We start from the raw sequence: 21,000 nt of genomic DNA, 5'->3' as shown, positions 1-21,000 counted from the left end.
TAACAAATCACTTCTTTTTAAGGAAAGATGAGAAATCAAAGAAAAGAAAAAAATAAAAAGGACCGACCCACTTCCTGCTTTGCCTGCCGCTGCTTTCCTTTTCATGGTGAGAAGGTGAAATGGGGGTGTGAACAAAACTCCGCAGCTCTTCTTTCCTTACACTGATTAAGCTGCAGGTGTGACTGGGTACTAAGCCAGTACAAATCAGCTGTAAATGGGGGTATAAAATTGCTGGGATTCAGCTCAGTTTACATCACGTGTAAAGCAAATTGTGTTTGCAGGCAGGACCTGTGTCGCTTCGTCTTCCATGTAGTGTGGCTAACGAGCTTCCGAGCGCTGCGTGTCCTCTTCCCTCCCTCCAAGGGCGTCTGTGATGCTGTTCGGCGCTGCCTTCCCCCGGCCCCAGCTGTGATGGCAAAGGGCACGTTGGCAAGGCCGGGGAGAGCACCGTTTCCCTCTGTTTTCTCTTTGCAGTGACTTTGGAAACTGAGGAGAAAAGCCCCCCTGTCCTCGGCTTTGCTGGACCAACGGATGCCCTGGGCGCAGGGCAGAGCCCGCGTCAAACGTGCGGTGGCTTTGCTTGTAGCCGCCAGGGCCATCTGCCTCCGGTCTCCAGCACGTGCTGCCTGCCGTCTGTCCGTCCGTGCTGCCTGCCGTCCGTCCGTGCTGCCAGCAATGGGCATCTCAGCTTTCTAGCAGAGCCAGCCTGTCCTGGAGGGCAGGGCCACTTCTCCCAGGCCGGAGGGGTTTTCTCGACCGCAAGCCTTGCGAAGCCTCTTTTCGACATTGGCCTTGATGTGATACTGTGCAGAGAAACGCGTGTGCTGCTCTGGAGTCAGGAAGGAGCAAGAAAGGCGGTTTTGTCACTCAGGGCTTTTCTCGGGTGAGGGGCAATGGTCATGCACAGACCTGTCCCCAGTGAGCGGATGGGAATTTTTCTGAAATGTGCCCCTATTTAGACACACCACACGGGGCAGGGGAGCAATACCCCTGGCTAATCCGTTGCAAACAAATGACCAACTCAGAAGTCAACCACCAGGTTCGAAGTATCCAAACTGAGCCCCTATTTCAGTGTGGATCTTGAGTAATTTGAGCAGATGATTTACTGCTCCTCCCACTTTCCTCTTTCCCAGGATTAAAAAATCAAGAGGGGAATTAGGACCTTTTTCTCATTTGTAATTCTTGAGCACTGGGCAGATTTTCTTCTGATCTGTTGGCACAAGGAGCACTTATAACTTAGAGCAGAAGTGAAATTGTAGGGCTCAGACAAAATGCTTGTTTGCTGAATTAAAACGCAGGCTGCAGTCTTGGAGCTGTAGCGTGAGGGGGGCTTTTCATGCTCCACCTGCTCTTGCAGCTTTGCTCTTCTTGCTGTAAGCCAGAGCTGACCCGGCATTTACTAGTACGCCAGGCAGACTGCCACTCCTCCGCAGAGCTTTTATATTAAAGATTGTCTCCTGGTTTCAGTGGCAGTCCTTCTGCTTTCTTCTGTGCCTCCTTGCCTTTGGGAGAATGTGGATGTAGTCATACGTCTTTATTTAATCAGCTGGGTAAGTGCCAAATAGCTCCCAAGGTGAAAAATAAGGTGCTTTTATCCTCTTGGGCATGTTTGCCTGTAGCGGAACAATGGTCCTGTCGTGTAATGAGCCGAGTCAGCGTGGGGAGAAAAAATTATATCCCCCTTCAGACTGTCAGCCCTGTTATCCTTCTGCACACCGACACGTTCACCGAGTTCGGGCTGGCTCACGCGTAATGGCCTTTATGTGAGGCTGTGAAATAATGGGTTTGGGTTTTATTGTATTTTGCACTCTCATCTGATTTTTTTTTTTTTTTTCCTCCCCCCTCTCTCCCAGGTCAGATGGGGAGGGTCTGAACATATATAGTCTGGCCGTGGCTGCAGAGCTCAGATGTATAAGTTTACCCACAAAGCGTTGCCGCTTTGGCATCACTGCAGCAGCTGGCATCAGCCCTGCTCAGCGTCAGCACCACTCCCCATGCGAGGAGCCGGGGCTGCGGGGTGCTGGTGGTGCGGGCACTGCTGTCAGCGACCCTCCTGAAAAGGGGCTGCTGTCAGCCTTCAGAGCCCTCATGTCAGCGAAGCTTTACGTTTAAAAAGTGCCAAGATAAAGAAATAGATGGTTGGTTCTGCGCTGTTGGGGCTGGCCTCATTGCGTGGGTCAAGGTGAGAGGACAGGGCTGGCTGCAGCTCACGGCTGCTGGGGGCCGGATCCTGCCCGGCCTCTTCCCCGCTCAGGGCTCCGCAGCAGCCCGCAGGGGAGGGAGGAAGGAGAAACTGTGGTGCTGTGGTTTAAAGCGACTCTGCCTGCTTGGCATTTTCATTGTTTTCATTTATTTTTTCACTGTATCTCAGTTGCTGCAAGAGGAATGTCTTTCCTTGACTGCTTTCAGGGGAACCCCTCTTTTTCCTCTCTCTCCTGCACATTACTTTGGGTCTCTTTCCGAAGTATTTTTCCCTTGCCTTCCCTGTCCCTTTCCTGTCAGAGACAGGAGTGTTTCCCTGAAAGTGGCCAAAGGCTGATGGTGTCTTGGTGGGTGGAAAGTGTGAGTCCAGGCTGCGTTGGTGGGGGAGAACAAAGTGGGCTCAGGACCCCGGCTCCTCCCGAAGGTTAGGAGTGCCCTGGAAGTCAGGCTTGGCGTAAATCCTGGGCTAAGCTCTGCTTTTCTTGTGCTTTATCTAGCGCATCAAAGGTCTCTGTTAGTTTAACAAGAACCAAACCCATGTAGGGTGTTTCCAGAGTCGTACTGTCTCTCTAAGGCAGAATTGTTTTCTCCTGCACCTATTCCTTGCAACAAATTACTTGGAAAGCGGAAGGTTCAGGCGAGTGCCTGCTGCCCCAGCTGTGCTGCTGGAAGTGTGTGGGCCCCTCTCGGGGGGGGGGGGGGGGGGGGGGGGGGGGGGAAGTGTTTCTTTCTGGTGAGACATGATATATCACTTAAAAACTCACTGTTGTAGTGAAAGGAACGCACATGCGCTGTGAGTCCTGTTAAGAAAATCCCTTTCCCTATTATTTCAGTCTTTATAGTTGGAAGTGTGTTAAGTTTGTTAATATGTATTAGTTCACATTATACACTGTAATGTAATGAGATAGTGGAATTCTACGGGATGCTTTGGTATTGTTCATGCCTAAGTAAAACAAGCTAAAGTACAGCCTGGTGCCAGAAATAAGGACTTTGCTTCTTGGAAGCCTAGAGCTGCCCATGAAGGATAAAGGATACCCCTGGGCAACCAAGATAATGTCAGCATCCTCACCCTCTAACATGTCTTTGAAACCCTCCCAGCGTCATTGGGCATCAGAGATAAGTAACTATAGCAAGACTAACTCCAGTGATGTCTGGATCAATGGGCAAGGAGCAAGAATGCTGCAAAACTATAGCTGCTTTGCAAAGTTTTACTCCACTTAGTAATCAGTTATGTAGATGCTAGTGCTTAGTCACATCGTGCTGTACCTGAACGTTTGACAGGTATAGGAACCCTGTGTAAAACCACATTTGGGGTGCCCCAATTTGGCTGGGACAATTTTTGTGACAGTCCTTACCCTTCCTGGGGACTTCAGTAGGCAGCGATGATGCAGATCGGTGCCTGCAATGCTTCAGTGAGGCCAGTGGCATCCCAAGCCTGCCCTAACCCTGCTGGCCCCAGGCATAATGTAGCAAACCCCAACGTGGCCAGCTGCGCGGTCCCTGCAGGGCTGCGTCACCCCAGCCCTGTGGGGCAGTGGCACCCAGGACCACAGGGGTGCTGAGCAGCCGTCACCTGCCATGACACTTCGGACTCCCTATCCAGGCCAAAAAAGCTGTGCCTGCAGAGGTTGGCTGGGAGGTACGCTGGCTCCTGGGGCTGTTCGCAGCTCTCGAAGCCCCCCAGCAGCCTCACGGGCAGAAAAGAGCACCGGAGCACCATGCTCCAGCGCTCTCTTTTCTGCCCGTGAGGCTGCTGGGGGGCTTCGAGAGCTGCTGGATGCCTGCAGCTAATCTCGCTTTCAGGAGAGGCAGCGAGGAGGAACGGTGCCGATTTATTCCCTTAGACCGAGCCTGAGCTCACTCGCCGTTGTTTGTGCAACGTATTGCAACGTGCCCAACCCCTCCTTTACTCGTCGGTGCTGGCTGGAGTACCTGCCGGTCTCCAAACGTCACCAGGCTCCGGTTATAAAGCGCAGGCGATAGAGTGTTTCTCTGGCTCCATCTCTCAGAGAGGCACATCTTTGAGAAGCGAGCCGTACGTGGTTGGAAAGATGTTTTATTCGGGTATCCTGACAGAGCCGAGTAGAAAAGAAGTGGAGATAAGGGAAGCTGCATCTCTCCACCAGCAGAGGAGGATGAAGCAGGCGGTTCAGTTTATTCACAAGGATTCTGCAGATCTCCTCCCTCTGGATGGGCTGAAGAAGCTGGGGACTTCAAAAGATACTGTAAGGCTTTATTGTGTTTACTGGAAGGAGACTTAAGAAGCTGGTAGGGCACTGTCTATTGTTTTTCTTCGTGATGTTTTTCTGTTAGGAGAAGTTGGTTGCTCGTGGAAATGGATTTAAAAAATGAGGCTTTTGTATGTAAAAGGAAGGGAGTAGAAATATGATGCTAGTTATCACCAGGGTTGCTTTTTGCTAGTAGGTGCTTTCAGATGCCTGGCACTCAGATCTAAAAGCTTTGAATTTTTTTTTACATTTGCATGAAAATGGGATATTGTTTTCAGTACAAAAATCCTCTCTGAATCAGAGTAAATCAAAATGGCTTCATATAATACAGACATATATACACATATGTTTGTCTGTGATGCATACATGCGCACTAGATATAATCATAAAAGATTCGGTAAAGTGCAGTCACTAGTACTTCAAAATACAAAACTGCCAAGATTACACTTTGATAAAGGCTTATGCATATTTTTTTTTTTAAATGAAGATATATAATTCCAGGTCTTAAATATTTACATATGCAATGATCCATGTGATCCTGTAGCTGACATACACTATTCTTCATCATTTCCAGGGGCTGGAGAGCATTTCTAAATACTAATGTGCACAAATGTTTGAGCTTTCTCTAAAAGGAAATGATACTTAAATGTAATACCAAAAGTTCTGATGTAAGGAGCAAAATCTAGAAAATACATCCTACTGAGGAAAGCTCCTTTACTTTTTTTTTGCCCAATTGTTGCAAAATTCATGCACCTTGTAACACAATATTTGCTTTTTTCAGTCTTTGATACAGGTACATTGAAAAGTGAATCTTTTTATTTTTAGTGGGGTAGTTTTGTTCTGTTACAGCCTTCCTGCTCAGCTGGGTTAGGCTCGGCTCTGCCTGGCTGAGGTAAGTGGAATGAGTTGGCTGTTCTCTGCAGTGCACATGGAGGTGATTTTTTTGTCATCCCAAATGTTTTGCAGTTGTAGGGAGTGAAGCTCCTGCCCAGGGAAAGGCTCGGAAGGAGCTTTCCTGGTGACCATTGAACGGCAGCTCTCCATCAGGGAGCTACAACGTGCCTTTCAGAGCGTGATGGTGGTGTTATTACTATTATCTGCAGAGTCTAAATAACATGTCATGGCTCAGCGACCCACATTTTGCGGGACTGAGACCCTGATGACAGGGGTTTCTGCTCTGCCCAGATGAGAGAGGCAACAGGTAGCAGGACCCGGGGGCACCGAGCACTGAAGTCCTCGTCGCCGCAGCGGCGAGGACCAGGTTTGGCCCCGGCGCCGGGGGCAGAGCGTGGGGCTTCTTGCCACAGCCCTGGTCACAGAAACATCACCCGAGGTTTTCTCCCTGCTCCTGAGCCTGCGCCGGCTGAGCCGTGGCTGCAGCATCACCCCTGCTGCACCCGCAGCCCCTGAGAGGAGGGTCTGCGTGCGGGGGCTCTCCCCAGGGATGCGCCGAAGCCCTGGGGAGGTCCGCAGCTCCTGATCCTCTCCAAGCACAACAAGGAGGAGCGGCGCGGCAGAGGCGCGCTGCCCGCCCCAGCTACCTACCCTGGCTGTGGTGGGTCTCTGGCCGGGGACGGGGTGAGAACCGAGCTGGTATGGGCCACCCCACCGCAAAACCACCCTGTCCCCACACCACAGCGAGGGGTGATGGCACAGTGGGCACACGTGGCCAGGGCTCACCTTGGCCACAGCCTCCTGCCCCGTGGGACGTATGGGGAGTCCCCAAAGCGACAGCACTGGCACGTGCCCAGGCTCGTTCCCACAGCCTCAGCGAAGATGCTGTGAATTTCAGAGTTGTTGCGGTGGGTCGTGTTGCGGCGAAGCAATGCTGCCAGCACCGCCGCGCTCACACCGCACACGGCCGGGACTGCAGTGAGCATCGCTTCAAGAGGACCCACCGTGTCTCCCCGGTGCCGTGGCTGCCTGGATGTCACAGGAATTGTCCCCAGGAGGAGCGGGGGATCATGCGTCTCTGAGACTAGAGAAGCACCAAGAGCCTCTGAAATGTGGGACTCCGCTTTGTCACGGCCCCAGACTGAAAGGTCCAGGTCCAGAGGGGTTGAGCTGCACGGTCAGGAGGCCCAGGGCATCAGGGGTCTTTGCCCAGGGCATCAGGGGTCTTTGCCCAGGGCGTTTGCATGCCTTTCTTGTGAATAACTGCACACCTCCTAACAATGCAGCACATTTTCGTGTCTAAAGCTGCGCAACAGCTGTGGTGACGTGGGTGGAAGGGCTTTTGACGTGACTGGCATTATTAATGCAGGGTTTCCCACGGGGGTTTTCCAGCGGCCTTGGCAGGAGAAGAGAGGAGGTAACAGCTCCCCAGAGACGGGGACAGGTGGTGAGGAGAGACCCTCTCTGTCAGGGTGACAGCTGGGAGCGACCACTCCAATTTTGGGGAGAAATCCCTTTCCTTTTGGCCGCAGTGCAGGGGGTGCTGCGCACGGCGAGGCGGCAGCAGGTCCCCGGGGCGGGTGTGCTGGCATCCCCCAGCTTGTGTGCCATCGCTCGGCTCCTGAAGCCTCTCTCCTGGTGATGTCCCTTATAGCCAGGTTTGATAACTACTTGTTGTAATTACCTATGTTAAGCCTCCAGTATTTTTCAGTGTATTATTCTGGGTTGGACCGAACTCTTCCAGCTCCTCACTCCCTTTACATAATCCACTTTGTTTGCCTAGTAGAAGACCAAACTATAGCATAGCATACATTGGATTTGGCAAACGTAGGGCTGGATGTACAGAGCAGAAATGGTTTTGGTTTGATGCCTCACTATTAGCCTGCTCTCCGTAGCCCAGAAAATTGGCACGAGATGGTCGTTAGCTGGGATTTGGGCTGGGATTTGGTCACACGGTAACAGTGACCCCCTGCCTGACTTGGGCAGGGCGTGCTGGCCGTTGGCAGCTCCTCCTCGTGCTCTGACACCTTGTCCTCGCCCCGAGAGCCAACAGACCAGTTTGGAGGGACTTTGCCTGAAACAGTCCCGCATCACTTTATAAGGTGGGAAACAAAGTTATAAAGAGTAACAAACAACAACAACAAAAAAGCATTTCCCTCTCCCAAAATGCCCTCAGAGCCTCCGCTGGGTGCCTGGGTCCTCAGCGCAGCTCTGGGTGTCCCCATGGCCCTGTCCCCTGCTCCCGTAGCTGGTACAACATTGCAGTTAATTTCAGTGCTTTCAGTTTTCCCTGCTTTCCCACTGTGCACTCCGTAGAGTTTGTTGTCTTGGTTAAAATGCAAAAAACTTTGGTGTCACGTGTACTGCCTCGGTCAGAGACCTGGCCGCTGCCTGGGCACCCAGGGGGCACAGGAGAGCAGGGGGCATCTCTTGTCCCACCTCATCCCCTGCGAGAGGGGCTGACAGCACGTGAGCACAGGCTGCTGGTAGAAGAGGTGGATTTGGATGAAGGATGGGAAGAAGAGAGAGAAATTGGTTATTTCTTGGGACAAGCTCCATGGGTGTGTTAAAACTCCTCTCTTCTACTGTCTGGGTACAGAAGAGAGGGCAAACCTCCTGAGGTTTGGGGGAGGAGCTGGCGTCTTCCCTGACTTTCATCTCCACTTGAGTGAAACTGTTGTTGATGGGTTTTGTTATCCCTAGATCTAGAAGGCAAAACTGTGGGAAACCTGCCAAAGAGATGGATACTGCAAGCTGCAGCGATGTACTTTGTTATAAATTAGAGAGGAACAAAACTGGACAGAATTATTTGTGGTTTTGACAGACAGTGGTAAATAAGTTCAGCAATAGCTGGCATCTCCACTCACTTCTTTTAGGTTTCTACTGTGGATTTTTTAGGGGATTATAGGTTTTTGCAAAGTCTCAGGGATAGAAAGGGAGATACCTTATGAAAAAAATCCTGGTTTGTGTTTATGTTGTGCTGAATGATACTAGGAAGTAACTTTTTTTTTTTTTTTGTACTTACACAGCAGTATGTAACATTTTATTTTTTTATAAAACTTTCAACAGTTTTGTGTGATGCATAGAAAGACGGTACCAAATAATCTGAGTTACTTCAAACACCGGTCCTGGCTGCATGGCCAGGCTGTGCTGGAGGGAGAACGTGGCTGCCTTCCCCATCGCTGTCACGGGGAGGTTTTCCTCCTCTCCCTCCCAGACATGGTCTGCTTGCAGTTTTCCAGCAAAATGTGCATTTGCAAATGTCCCCTGGCACATTAGCTGTTTACCAAGTACGTATCCATCACTTGAGTCATCTCCATGACTAACATCCCTCACTCTGTTGCACACGAGAGTCAAGGGAAATACAAGTTAAAGGAAACTAATTAATACCCTGGGACAGGATGGTGCTGCAGGGAACCTTTTCAGCCCCCTCTTGCTAGATTATTTCTGTATGGGAGCACAACATAAGCAATATTTGTCCCCTCGAAGGCAGGATTCGCTGCAGCTTTCAGAAGAGCAAGCGTCAACAAGACAGTCCTGTTTGTGGTGGTAACTCATGGTGGCTGAGGAGTGCTGGATTTTTTTCCTTTTGGTGGTGGATCCCATATAGGATTCATAAAACCAGGGCCTGAGAAAACCCATATATGTAACTGGTTAATGATCCACAGGAGAACTAGTAGTTAAAAGAAATTTAGGTTTAAATCAAAGGTAGACGACAGTTAAAATAGCAGTGATGAGTGTGCTGGTGACTTGTTCTTCTCCAGCCTATTCTTTCAAAAGTATTTGGCAACATGACTGAGGGCAGGCAGATCAGAAGAGCACCCAGACTGTCCTGGATGACACCATTCAGAAATTTCTCTCGGTCCTAGCTGAGCAGGGCTGGGCATGAGGAGGTGACCACTGTGTGACAGGCTGTATTCTGGCCAGCTGGGAACTTCACCCATCCTCTTCTCCAGCTCCCTATCCCCTCGTTTGGTTTTTTTTGTGATGTGAAGAATTAGTCCTCCAGATGTGTGCCTGAGTTGCAGGCAAACAAAGGGTAAGAAGGACGTGCCATGCACTGTCAGCAAACCCTGGCTTGCATTTTTGCTCAGATGAGGAGCCTCGGAGGTGCTGACCGTGCTGACTGTGCACCTATGGCTTCTGCCTCATGTAAGGCAGCCCTCGCTTCCAAACTGATTTGCTCGTGTCTTAGCACAGGGTCCATTACTAGTGGAGCCAGTCTGCCCGCCTTTAATCTAGGTAAGTGATACTGGTTTCTGCTGTTCAGTCTCACTGGGAAGACAGTGGTCACCACAGCAGTGCTGGAGCTTTGTTATGTTTTGTGTGTGAAGGAGACAGCACAATGTCGGATCTGATTTCTCCCGCTCACTGGAAGCGTGGCTATGTTATCGCCTTTACACAGGACATGCTCTCTAGCGTGCTGGTCAGACATAGCACCTGCAACCAAAAATGGTCATGGAATTTTATCTCCTTTCAAGTCGCAGGTTGTATGCAGAAGTAAGAACAGTAAAGAGTGGGGAAAAAGGAGATTACGTGTCCTGATGACCACCTGATCTCATCAGTCAGGTCCAGTTTAACTGCCTGCGCTATGCCTACAGCAGGATCTGAAGCACTAACGTGGTTGCAGTTATTTTAGGATGATGCCAAGTTGCATTAGCCTTTTGCAAGTGCTGTTATTTAACATGCCACACAGATTATTTTAAAGATGAGGCGCTGCGCACGAGGGTGCGCACTGGCCAACTCAGGGAACCATGGCCCGAGGTTTTCGAAGTTATACTGATGCCATTGAAATTCCCTCGGGATGAGGAGATTTACTGGTTTATATGGCTCTGCAGACACACAGGCATATTTAATATGAATGCAAAAATTCAGGAATAAGCCAGTAAGAAGGTCTCACTGTGGACAAATTAAAATCAGAAGGAAAGGGCAGTAATGGGGGGGAGATTAGCCGGGCAGAGAAATGAGCAGATAATCAAGCAGAGTCATTTCACCTCCAGCAGAGTATGTGCATCCATCCATGACGAACATTAAACATAAAAAGGCTTTGGGGAAAGCAGTTGGAGATTTTGAGAGGCAACATGCTTCTCGCAGAGCAAATGGAAATGACAGAGAAAGAGAGAAGCCGCCATACGAAGCATTGGGTGTTCCAGGGAGAATACCCACCTACCTCAGATGATCTTACCTCTTCCCCTCCTCTCCTTTCCCTTCCGCAGCATGGCACCCAGGACTGGTCCCATTTACTCACCCTTAGCAGCTAAATACAAATGTGGAGGGAAGAGAGATGCAGGGCAATTTCAGAACAAATTCTGGTCTAAAGGCCAGCCCAGGTCTGACAATAGACACCAGCTGTAGCTCTCTTCTTGCAGTTGTGCCTTGTTCACTTGCACCCGTAAAAGCCAATGCACAGACACCCAAATCAGCTGCTTAAATTCTGGGTTGATTCACACAAAAAGCATCACCACAGGTGGAGGCTGGACATGGGTATTTCCTATGCCAGCAATGCCAGTGCTCAATGAAAGCATCTGTGTTCATTCAGTAAGCCCATACACCTTTTTCATAGTTAGGTGGTGCGTGTAATTGGAAAGGTAATTTGTTACCTCTTAACTTTTCACATCCCTGCAGAATTCCTGATATCCTTATCAGCAGATGAAGGCAATGATGGCTGAAACACCAGCTTGGAAAAGGCCGACTTGTTTTGATTTCTATATGAGATCAGATCTTGAACTTGAGTTTGGAAAAAGAAAGGTATCCCCTCCAAATTCTGGTTAATATTTTGAAAGGATTATTCTCTTGCCGATACAAAGTAGTTCTCTTTAGTCAAAGCCAGGTAAGGCAGAGCTGGCAGAAGAGCAAATAGATGTAGGCTAGGAAGAGTGCATGTAGTCTGGGAATCAGGGAGAGTGAGACTTTAGGGCATCCCTCCCACAAGAGAAGTGCTGGCCCACGGGCACCACAAGCAGGCTGGCATTGCAGGTCACTTCGTGGCTTTCCTGACTTCACCCTGCTCTTCTGTGTGTGTGTTTTTTCTTAAAGCAACCACATAATATCCTGCAGAAGCGCCTGATGGAGACAAATTTATCAAAACTACGAAGCAGCCGAGGCAGTTGGACTCCGAAGAGTGATATCTCAGCGCAGACCAATAAGCTGACTCAAACAAAACTGGGCATCTCAGTGAAAACGGAGGACGAGGAGCTCATAGTGGTGAGCTGCCAGGTAATAGTCCCTCCCCAGCCTTCTGAGTTTTTTTCCCCCAAATTTTATTTCTGACAGCCTCAAGCTGTGCTCTTGTTCTCCATGTTTCCCGATAAGGATTGCACTCCACTGGGGCTGTCACAGCTGTGGGGATGCTGTGCCTCTGCAGCTCAGGGCTGCTGTGGCATGGACACCTACCCCGGTATCACAGAGAAAACTGGTCTGGTGGATGTCTTCTCTTGGACATCAGGGCAGAGGGAGCAGCCAGGCTGGGGCAGCATGCTGACACACTGGGGAGTAATTATCCATGGCGAATCCCTGTGCTCACAGCCCTTCCCCAAATGCTGGAATGTGCCCAGAGAAGGGCAACCAAGTTGGTGAGGGGCCTGGAGCACAAGTCTTATGAGGAGCGGCTGAGGGACCTGGGGCTGTTTAGTCTGGAGAAGAGGAGGCTGAGGGGAGACCTGATCGCTCTCTGTAACTGCCTGAAGGGGGGTTGTAGTGAGGTGGGTGCTGGTCTCTTCTGTCAGGTGGCTGGAGATAGGACGAGAGGAAATGGCCTCAAGTTGCAGCAAGGGAGATTTAGGTTAGATATTAGGAAAAATTTCTTTACTGAGAGGGTTGTCACACATTGGAATAGGCTGCCCAGGGAAGTGGTGGAGTCACCATCCCTGGAGGTATTCGAAAAGTGAGTAGATGGGGTACTCCAGAACATGGTTTAGTGGGCATGGATGATGGTTGGACTCGATGATCTTGAAGGTCTTTTCCAACCTAAATGATTCTATGATTCTAAATGCCATCCCTCTTTTCTTTCCCCAAGAGTAATTTCACATTTCTCCTCCTTACCCCCACGCTTTTTTATATTTCCAGCTCTCCACAATATCCTGGCTGCCTGGGGCTGCCCCTTCGGCTTTCTGCAGGGGCAAATGCTGCTGGGAAGGGCTCAGGACCCAACACCATGTTGTTTAGTAGCACCACCTTATTCAAACAGCAGCTCAAGAGCCAACTCTTGGGTGCCTGGGGTGGATGAGGTGATACCCTGCAGGCACTGGCTGTGCGGTGCAGTGGGGATGGGCTGGCACGAGGAGGTGTTGGTATTTTGGCAGGGACTGGTGTGTGCAGAGCAGAGACCCTGGACACCCTGTGCTCATTCTGCATCCCACGCATCGTCTCCTGTCTCTGCTTGCTCTTGCAGTGTGCGGGGAAGGAGCTGAAGGCCGTGGTGGACACTGGCTCGCAGCACAACCTCATGTCGTCCGCCTGCTTGGACAGGCTAGGGTAAATATCCAGCCGGATTTCTGTTTTGTGGGAACTTGTGGCACCTGGCAGCACAGGCAGTGTTCCTGGGGCTGGGGCTTCACTGGTGCCAGAGATGGCCGTTCTGGAAGGGAGTGCTCTGGGCTGTGCCTGGGCAAGCCCCTGACCCTCCTGTTACAACCAAATCCTGGCTTATTCTTAAATGTCCTTGCAGGCAGCTGAAATAGAAAGCCACTTATACCAACCTACTCACCTCTGAGTAAATCCCTTCGGAGGGTTGGATAAATTTGTATTTTTTTTCAGTGCCTGCCTGTTGTCACTCAGTGCCTCGTGAAACAGCTGAACCCCCTCCCTGGCCTTCTGCATCCCCGGGGCAGGCGTGGGGCTGGGACAGCGCAGCCCAGTCCCCGGGGCAGGGACCTGCCTGCGGGCCACGATCCCGCTGGCGGCTGCGGCACTGCTGGCCCCAGCACCGGTGTAAAGCAGCTGTGCGGTTGTGTACATGCACGTGCTCGAAATTTGGTGTCTGATACTACTCCCAATAACAAATTTCTCCCAGTTGGAGGGAAAGGAAATGTATTTATGTAGCGTTAGAGAGCTGCCAGCCATTTGCAGCAAAACTCCCGCTGATCTCCGAGGAGCAGGATCAGGCATCAGCTCACAGCGTACCAAGGAGATTTTGGCACTTTATTCCTATGGAGTCATTGCTTTTTAACACCAACTTGCAGTGATTGCGCAAAAACCAATTGCAGTTGCTCCCTGAGCGTTACCGCATGGCCCTGAATGAATGGTGCCTGTTTTCTGACCAGACAGTAATGACTTCTTTGCGCAACAGTGTTTAGTGCCTGGAAGGTGGCTGCGCTTACTACAAACTTGTCACCAACTGTGGAGCTGCTCAGCCTAGCTTACGGATGATAACAGTCCGTTTGGAGGGGCCTCATCTTGCAAGATGCTGTATTGGCCGCTCAACACATCTGAGTTGCACAGCGATGCTCTGTGACAGTTCACCTGCTCTCTGTGTTACTCACGCGTGTCCCGTGCAGTTTTTGCAGAACCAGTCTGCTTCAGGAGTCCCACCCTTCAAAGCGCACTTAAGAAATAGGTTAGAGCCAGTTTCTGCTCTCGGGTTATGGGGATTCCCTCCTGATTTGAGCAAGACCACTTTCGTAGCCATCGGCCGGACAGCTGCAGTTAAAAGGCCCGCGTCCTTCCCCAGCGTTGTGCAGCAGCAATGAGCGAGCTTTGGCTCCTGCGAGGTGGGAGCCCACGGGCACCGGGGTGTGCAAGAGCCACGTTGCGTGCGCAGGCAGACAGCGTGGCCGGAGTGACGCCCCGTCCCGCGTGCGCTGCCAGCTGAGGTCTGCAGCAGGCAGGACTGCCTTGCAGGCAGCTTCCTGCAGCTCCTTTGCTGTTTGCGGGGACAGAAGCTAAAGCCAGATTAACAAAGCGGGTTAAAACCAGGGCTTTGATGTCTGGCTCGCTCTGCCGTCGCTGTGGTAGGTCCTGTGTGACAAGAGGCGCCGCTCCAGGACGTTTTACTTCAAAGCAGTCCCGCCCGCGTGCCAACGAAAAAACACGAGTTTTGTTTAAATCCAGCTCTGGAAAGCAGCAGGGAAGAGGCGTGCTGGGCGATTTTGCTCCTGTTCCTGCCAGGGCAGGAGGGGCCCCGCAGTGTGCTTTGCCGGGTGCTGCTGCCTGCAGTTGAGGCTCAGCGGCTCTGGGGACGGGCCCTGCTGCTGAGGTCTCTGGGCGCTCAGCGCTTAAAAGCAGCGTGTGTGTGCCTGAGGCACAGGCTCAATTCCTCCCTTCGTTTTTTAAAAATCTTTTTGCATCTTGTCACGGTGCCGTTCGAGCTCTTCCTCTGAGCAAAGCGGTAGGGTTAGCTCGCAGGTTGCCACAGCATAAGAAATCCCCTGCGGAGGGGCAGGTGCAGCTGTTAGGTGAGCAGCTCTGGTCACCGCACACTGCTGGGGACTTTCCACTTTCAAACCCAGCTCCAAGATGTGTCACAGCATCGTGCATCAGTGGTTCTCACCGCGCTGCAGTTTCCTGGCCGGCTCTCAGCCCACGGGCTATCTGTCCGTCCTCGGGTCAGTCCCAGCTGTGACGAAGCTCTTCCTTGAAGGTGGCTTGACTCTGTCCCTCCCCCGCAGCCTCTGCAGCCCTGGTCACACCTGGGAAAACCGTCTGGGTCAGCAGATGCTGGAGCGAGGAGCCATCTCCAGCTGTATCTCCGCTCTGTTCAGGTCCTGGCTCCAGCACCGCGGCCTGTGCCCTGCGCTGGGATCAAATGGGGGGAAACAAAGACCACAGCCAAAGACCACGTGTCTTCCCTTGAGTGGATAGAGAAGCCACTGGAGTTGACTGCACCCAAAAAGCCACTCCAACCTGTCTCGGACCAGAGTAAAGCCAGCTCCAGGGCAAGGAGGGCATAAACTTCTTCTTGATACGTTCCCACTGCTTTTTAAGGCCGGTCCCTAAGGGAATAGCCAGAGGGGATCCAGCTCCTTCTCTCTGCTACCTCTCCTGGTCATTGTACCTGTGCTAAATGGCATGGGCAATCCCCACCGCAGCCCAGGGCCTCTGCCTTTGAGGGGGGCTGGTCCCCCCGGACGCATGGACAGACACACACACGCACTGCTGCAATGCAGCTCAGCAGAAAGGTACCTCAAATAGCCTAAAAGTAATACAGCTTTTATCCGAGGGAGGGATCACCACCTCAAACTGCCTTGCCATTAGGTTCTTGTTCAGTTTAAAAGAGAAACTGAAGCTAAATAATTAATCAGTGTTGTCAGACTTGTTCATGGGGCATAGATAGAAAAAACAATTGTACCTGAGATATCCCTGACATCCTTTTTTCCTTTTCTCGGGCTGAATGTGATTGATCTGTCCCCATTTCCTCTGAATAAACTCAGCAGCAGCACCTGCTAACAACCATGGGTCGGGCGCGCTGCCCCAGCTGTGAGGGACGGGCACGCGGTGTCGGTGGCTCTGCTGGTGGGAGCTGGAGCAGAGTATCCCCGCCTTACACCCACGCTGCATTAGAAGCAATTTTAGATCAGCAGCTTCCCCAAGTCTTGAGGAAATGTAGGAATGAAGATTCCTCAGCTAAACAGCAAAATCCAGTAAGGAGCTCTGCTTGGGGCAAGGGCTGACGTGGCCCCAGGGCTGTGTCGTGGGTCATGCTATGGTCTGACATGGGTGTAGGCTGCTGGCTGTACGCAGAGCATCACAGAAAACCTGCCAAGAAAGTAGCTTTCCAATAAAGGTGTGGTAATATGAGCAAGCGAAGAGCACTTCAGGTGTAAGTACCCTCTGAACGCCATTTGCTCCTTGCCGGAGCAGCTGAACCATGGCCGTTTCATGTCAGAAGTGTTTTCGATGCGCAGGTTAAAGGAGCATCTCAAAGCACTCCCTGTCGAGGAGGAGATGGTTTCATTGCTGTACAAGGTGAAGGCAATCGGCCAGATTGAGTGTCTCACCCTCACAGTGGGAGCAGTCCCCGTGGAGTGTGCTGCCCTCGTCGTGGGTGAGTGTGTGTGTGTGTGTGTGTGTGTGTGTAAAAATGAAGCTTCAAAAACATGTTAAAATTAAAATAGAAATACTACTTTTCTGCAGCAAAAGTCTCTTTTTGGTCCTTCGGAGGGAGGGAGGGAGGAGGATGTGTTCAGCAGGGCTGTGCTGGCGGCCCCAGGCTCATGCTCTGCCGTGCCGATGGAGCAACCACCGTGTCTCCCTGCAGGCGCGTCCGCCTGCCCTCGTCTGATCAGGTTTCCCTCCGGAGTAACTCAGTCCCGTTGTAAACAGGGTTTTATTTAGCAGAGCAGCCATGAAGGAAGGATGGCGTTACTGACAAAAAGCACGGGAGAACATTTTGAATGTATAAATCTGAACGTTCCTATTTTTCAGAAGACAATGAGAAACCCTTCTCCTTTGGGCTGCAGACGCTGAAATCTCTGAAGGTAGGGGGGTTTCCAACAGGGCTTTTACCTATGCTGGGGGAGCGGGGACCACTATGAATTGCAGTTTTCCCTCTTACCTAAAGGCATTTATTCTCTACAGTGTGTCATAAACATGGAGAAGCACCACCTCGTTCTGGGGAAGACGGAGAGGGAAGAAATCCCATTTGTGGGCAGTGGCAGCGCTGCGGTGGGCGAGCAGTAAGCTGGCTGGGGAGGTGAGCTGCATCTGCACCACTGAGCCTGATGGCAGTGCCCCCCGGCACGGTCACATAGGAGCCCCCAGTAGCCCATTGAGCTTTGAAACAGAGTCCCTGGCTTTTTCAGAAGCGTTTTTCAGCTTTTGCTGCTTTTTTTCCAGTAAGCGTTGTACGGCAAAGGGGGTGCCTGAAAAGACACACACAGGGAAAGACCTCAGGAAATGTACTTTCTGGAGGTCACTAGGAAGACTCCTTGAGTGCCGCTTTGAGAGTGTTCCCAAACAAATCTTTTTCTGGAAAATATTTACGAAGCAAGGCAAATAAACCCACATGAATGTTTTGCAAAGCGCAGGAGAGAGAGATCCTGCCTGGAGATAAGTCTTGCCACTTCTCCCTGCATTGCCCCGGCTGCCCTCCTGCCACCTGCTCCTGATGTCCCGGACTTTTTCAGCCTTATCGTCCTATAGAAAGAGAAATCTGTGCTGTCTGCTCTGGTACCTCCTAAACGTGTGTGGCTTGTGATGGCTGGCTCTGCAGGCAGGCAGGCAGGCAGCAGGCAGGGCAATCCCCCTCCTTCCAGACACTGCGTGGGGCTCTTCCTCGCTGAGCACTGCGAAAAAGAGATGTATCGCTGGCTCCTGCCTCTGGCTTATGAAACCGGCAGGCACCAGGTGCCTGAGAGAGGGATTTGCACTTACGTGCCTCTCCGGCTTCGCAGGCAGCGCTTGTGGTTGCTCAGCGATGAGCGCTGTGGACGCAGCCATCTAAAAAATGTTTGGGCGCTGCATAAGAAAGCGTCTTTGGCGAATGATGTAGGGCAAGCACCTTCTTTAGCTGCCTGTCGTGACCAGCCGCAGTCATTTTGGACGTCCTGCAGCCCCTGTGCAGCTTGAGCAGGCTGTGCTGGGCACCGCTGAGCTCGAGGAGCCTGGGCGGCAGCGGAGAAGGAGCAGACCCTCCTCAGCTCGTTGTATTCGTGCTCCTTGGGGAGTACGTGAGGGATGTACGCGCTAGTGCGGGGAATCAGGACGAGAGCGCGTGTGCACCCGCCGCGTGCCGGCCAGCAGCCGGCCATGGGTGCTGCCCGTGTGCGAGCCCCGGGACCACCTGGTACAGCCCCGCGGGGAGGGCACGCTGCAGCGCGAGGCACAGCGTGGTTTTCCCCGTCTCCTCTGAAATAGGGATGCGAGAGGCGTAGTGTAGTTCTGTTGCCACTGCAGTGATGAATTATTTCTTGGTACTGCATTCAAGGTGAAATTTTGCTGCCTTTTTTTTTTTTTTTTTTCATGAAAGACGCCCATTTTATTGAACGTCTTTTCCTTCCTGTTTCAGCAGTTCGGCGGCATAAAGAGAAATTGAAACACCGTCCCCACACAAGAGCTTGACATCAAAGAAATCCTGTGCAGCTGTTCCAGATGAAACAGCAGCTTGCTGCTTTGAAAACATTTATACTAGGCTACAGCTTGAGTAGAGCTAAATGAAATCCTGTTCAGTAGCCAGTAATTTAGAGATATTGTCATGTTTATCTATGGGTTTTGAGAAACAAACGTGTGCTTATTTTCTGGACTTTTCTATATAGTGTCCTCTTTATTACAAACAGTTGGGAAAACCTTATGAACTTCTTCTGATGAGAAAAATACTTTTTATAGTGGCCTCGTATGAGTAATTGTATTTAGCTGTGACTAGAGGCTATCAGAATGAAATTTTTATTAATGATTTTTCCAGGGGTTAAGCATTTATATTCACTTAATTGATATTGCCACATACAAATGGCCATTACCAGGAAGTTACTCCGAGTAAAATAACAATGCTAATACCACCTAGGAATTATAGCTCATCCTGTTAGCATAGTATTGTTGCCATGTAATTAGGGATACAACTGCTGGCTTGATGAGAAAGAGCAATTACAGAATTATTAATGGGTTATAGGCTTCTCTGCAGTGCTGTGGCAGAGGCGCAGAAATAGGGTTTGGGAGGGCTTCTGGGGTGATCTCCCGCAGCTCCCAGCTCGCCGTGGGGTTGGTGCCGGCACAGGGGCAGCCCATTGCGGCGCTGCCTTGCTGGGGCACGAAACCCCCCGAGGAGGGATCCTCCGGGCAGGTCTCAGCTGCCTTCCTGGTGGGAGTAGTCAGGAAAATCAATCGTTGTATTGAGCCAAAAAGCAACAAACAAGCACAAAAGGATGTTGTTCGGAAAGCAGCAGATGCAGAGCCTCATTGGTATACCAGGAACCAAAGGGCCCCAACGTGCCCTTGGTTCTCCCCTGCTGCCAGGACTGGTGCCTCCGCCCGCCCGCCCAGCACCCAGCCTGAAGCACCAGCAGCAACTGGGCTACGCGCTGGTGCGAGTTACCGACTTCGCTTGGACTTTAGTATTGCTGCGAGAAATGCCATATTTTTTATATCTATTTACAAATTGCTTGGGATCTTAAGTATGACACTAACCTTGATCACACTCAGGGCAGGTGGGAGTTTTCACCAGGACAGACATTTCATTCAGCGTTACTGTCCCGTCGCAGCAGGGTTGCTACTTCACATGCTGCTTGCTTGCAGACCAGAACAAATGTACGGTATTGCCTGGGGGAGCCTGGCCTCATACAAAAGCAGCTTTCTAGATTTTTAAAAGCTAATGGGAATTAATTACTGTCATCTGCTGAAGAGGCATCTTTAAAATTCAGAATAATATCTTTGTGATGTTGTGCATCTGCCGATGGCCAGTCCTGCTGCAGCCGGATCCGCGAGGGCTAGCTGCGTGCCGCAGGAGCGGGAGTGCGGCTCCGGCAGCTCTTCCTTAGCAAAAGCCCTTTGGCCGCGGGCAGGCGCAGGCTGCAGCGCGGCGCAGCTGGGCTGCGGGGTCTCCGACGGGATCCAAGCAGCTGCTCATGCACTTAAGCCTCCCCGCAGACATGAATGCACCGCTCGCCCAGGCATCGCGTGGTGCGTAGCATCAGCCGCGAGCACCGACATCGTCGCTGGCATTTCCACTTAGGAAATGTGTTGACAGTCCTGGGCGAGGACCAGTAACTCTTGTCATCTCGTGGCCACCGGCTCAGGTCTGGACCCTGTCCCGTGAGCCAGGCTCCTGCCAGCTTTGGCCAGTCTGTGCACAGTAACGCTATCTCATGCCTGCCGTGGCATCTAAGCTGGAGCTTTATCTCCCGCAGTGGGTTTGAACCACTTTTCAATATTGGGTATGACTAGCAAATCTGAACTATCCGTATTTTGAATTATTTTCTATTTTGGTGATAAGTCTCAGTGTTTTCTCTACATACAGTATTTTATATAACGCAGCTCTCTCTATATATATATTTACAGGGTTAGGCTGCCCAGGGCAGTCCCACTGCTATGTTGTAGAAATATTTCACTAAATGTGAAATATATTTGATTATTTTATATGCTGTGAGTTTGGTATTTTGGTACTTCTTTCTTTCTGTGCTTATTACTGTGCTAAATGTCAAATTAAATCTAAATAAAGTTACATTGTTATTGCTGTTTATTTGCTTGTATTCTGGATGTGCTGTTTATTTGTTTTCAGTGCACTTCTCTGTTGAGAATAGGAGTTCACTTCACTCTTTACCCTGGTGGGGCTCCGCAGTGCTTTTGTGCTTCGGTTGGGAATTGCTATCGGACTGTACAGAGAGCGGCAGTGGAGACGCGCTAACCAGGCAGGCTAGATGGCACGCAGCACTTGTGGTAAAATGTGAGCGTTTGAAATGCCAGCCTTTTGTTGCCATGTATCTCTCTCCCAAAGGGGGTGTGAGATCCTTCTTGTGCTGCTTCGAGTTTTACCCTTTGGAAAGCTGAGCTCGTTTCTGCTGTGTTTGGCTAGCTCGCTGGGGCAATGCCAGCCAGTGTAAGGGAATATAAAGGCGATTTTGTAAACTTAATGAAGCTAGGAAAAGAAAGTGGTCAGAGCAAAAGACAGGTAAGGCATGCATGCAATAGCTATGTGACCGCAAACAGAAGAGCAGAAGCCCGAGATCAGGGCCTTCCCCAAAGCTTTGAATGTGGGTTTAGGGGCTTGCTGTCTCTGCCCAGGTGGGCTTTAGGCTTAAAGCATCTCTAT

At 51.0% G+C, this 21,000-nt stretch overlaps 1 protein-coding gene across 2 annotated transcripts; it reads left to right on the top strand.

The window, feature by feature from the left end:
- The first annotated feature begins 3,938 nt into the window (after positions 1 to 3,938).
- NRIP3 (nuclear receptor interacting protein 3) lies at positions 3,939 to 20,430 on the top strand. Of its 2 annotated transcripts, none has more exons than XM_030039664.2 (7): positions 3,939 to 4,427; positions 11,361 to 11,540; positions 12,715 to 12,797; positions 16,166 to 16,305; positions 16,686 to 16,738; positions 16,839 to 16,953; positions 18,271 to 20,430. In XM_030039664.2, the coding sequence occupies exons 1-6, from the start codon at positions 4,254 to 4,256 to the stop codon at positions 16,938 to 16,940; spliced, it is 732 nt and encodes a 243-aa protein (XP_029895524.1). In that variant the 5' UTR covers positions 3,939 to 4,253; the 3' UTR covers positions 16,941 to 16,953; positions 18,271 to 20,430. The 2 variants fall into 2 exon arrangements, with proteins under 2 accessions (XP_029895524.1, XP_029895523.1); XM_030039663.2 differs by having other exon boundaries at positions 18,268 to 20,430.
- Positions 20,431 to 21,000: the final 570 nt, after the last annotated feature.

Source organism: Aquila chrysaetos, chromosome 16, assembly GCF_900496995.4.
Source record: "Aquila chrysaetos chrysaetos chromosome 16, bAquChr1.4, whole genome shotgun sequence".
Classification (NCBI taxonomy): Eukaryota; Metazoa; Chordata; class Aves; order Accipitriformes; family Accipitridae; genus Aquila; species Aquila chrysaetos.
The sequence above is the reverse complement of the archived record's forward strand: the minus strand, read 5'-3'. Positions and strand labels throughout refer to the sequence as shown.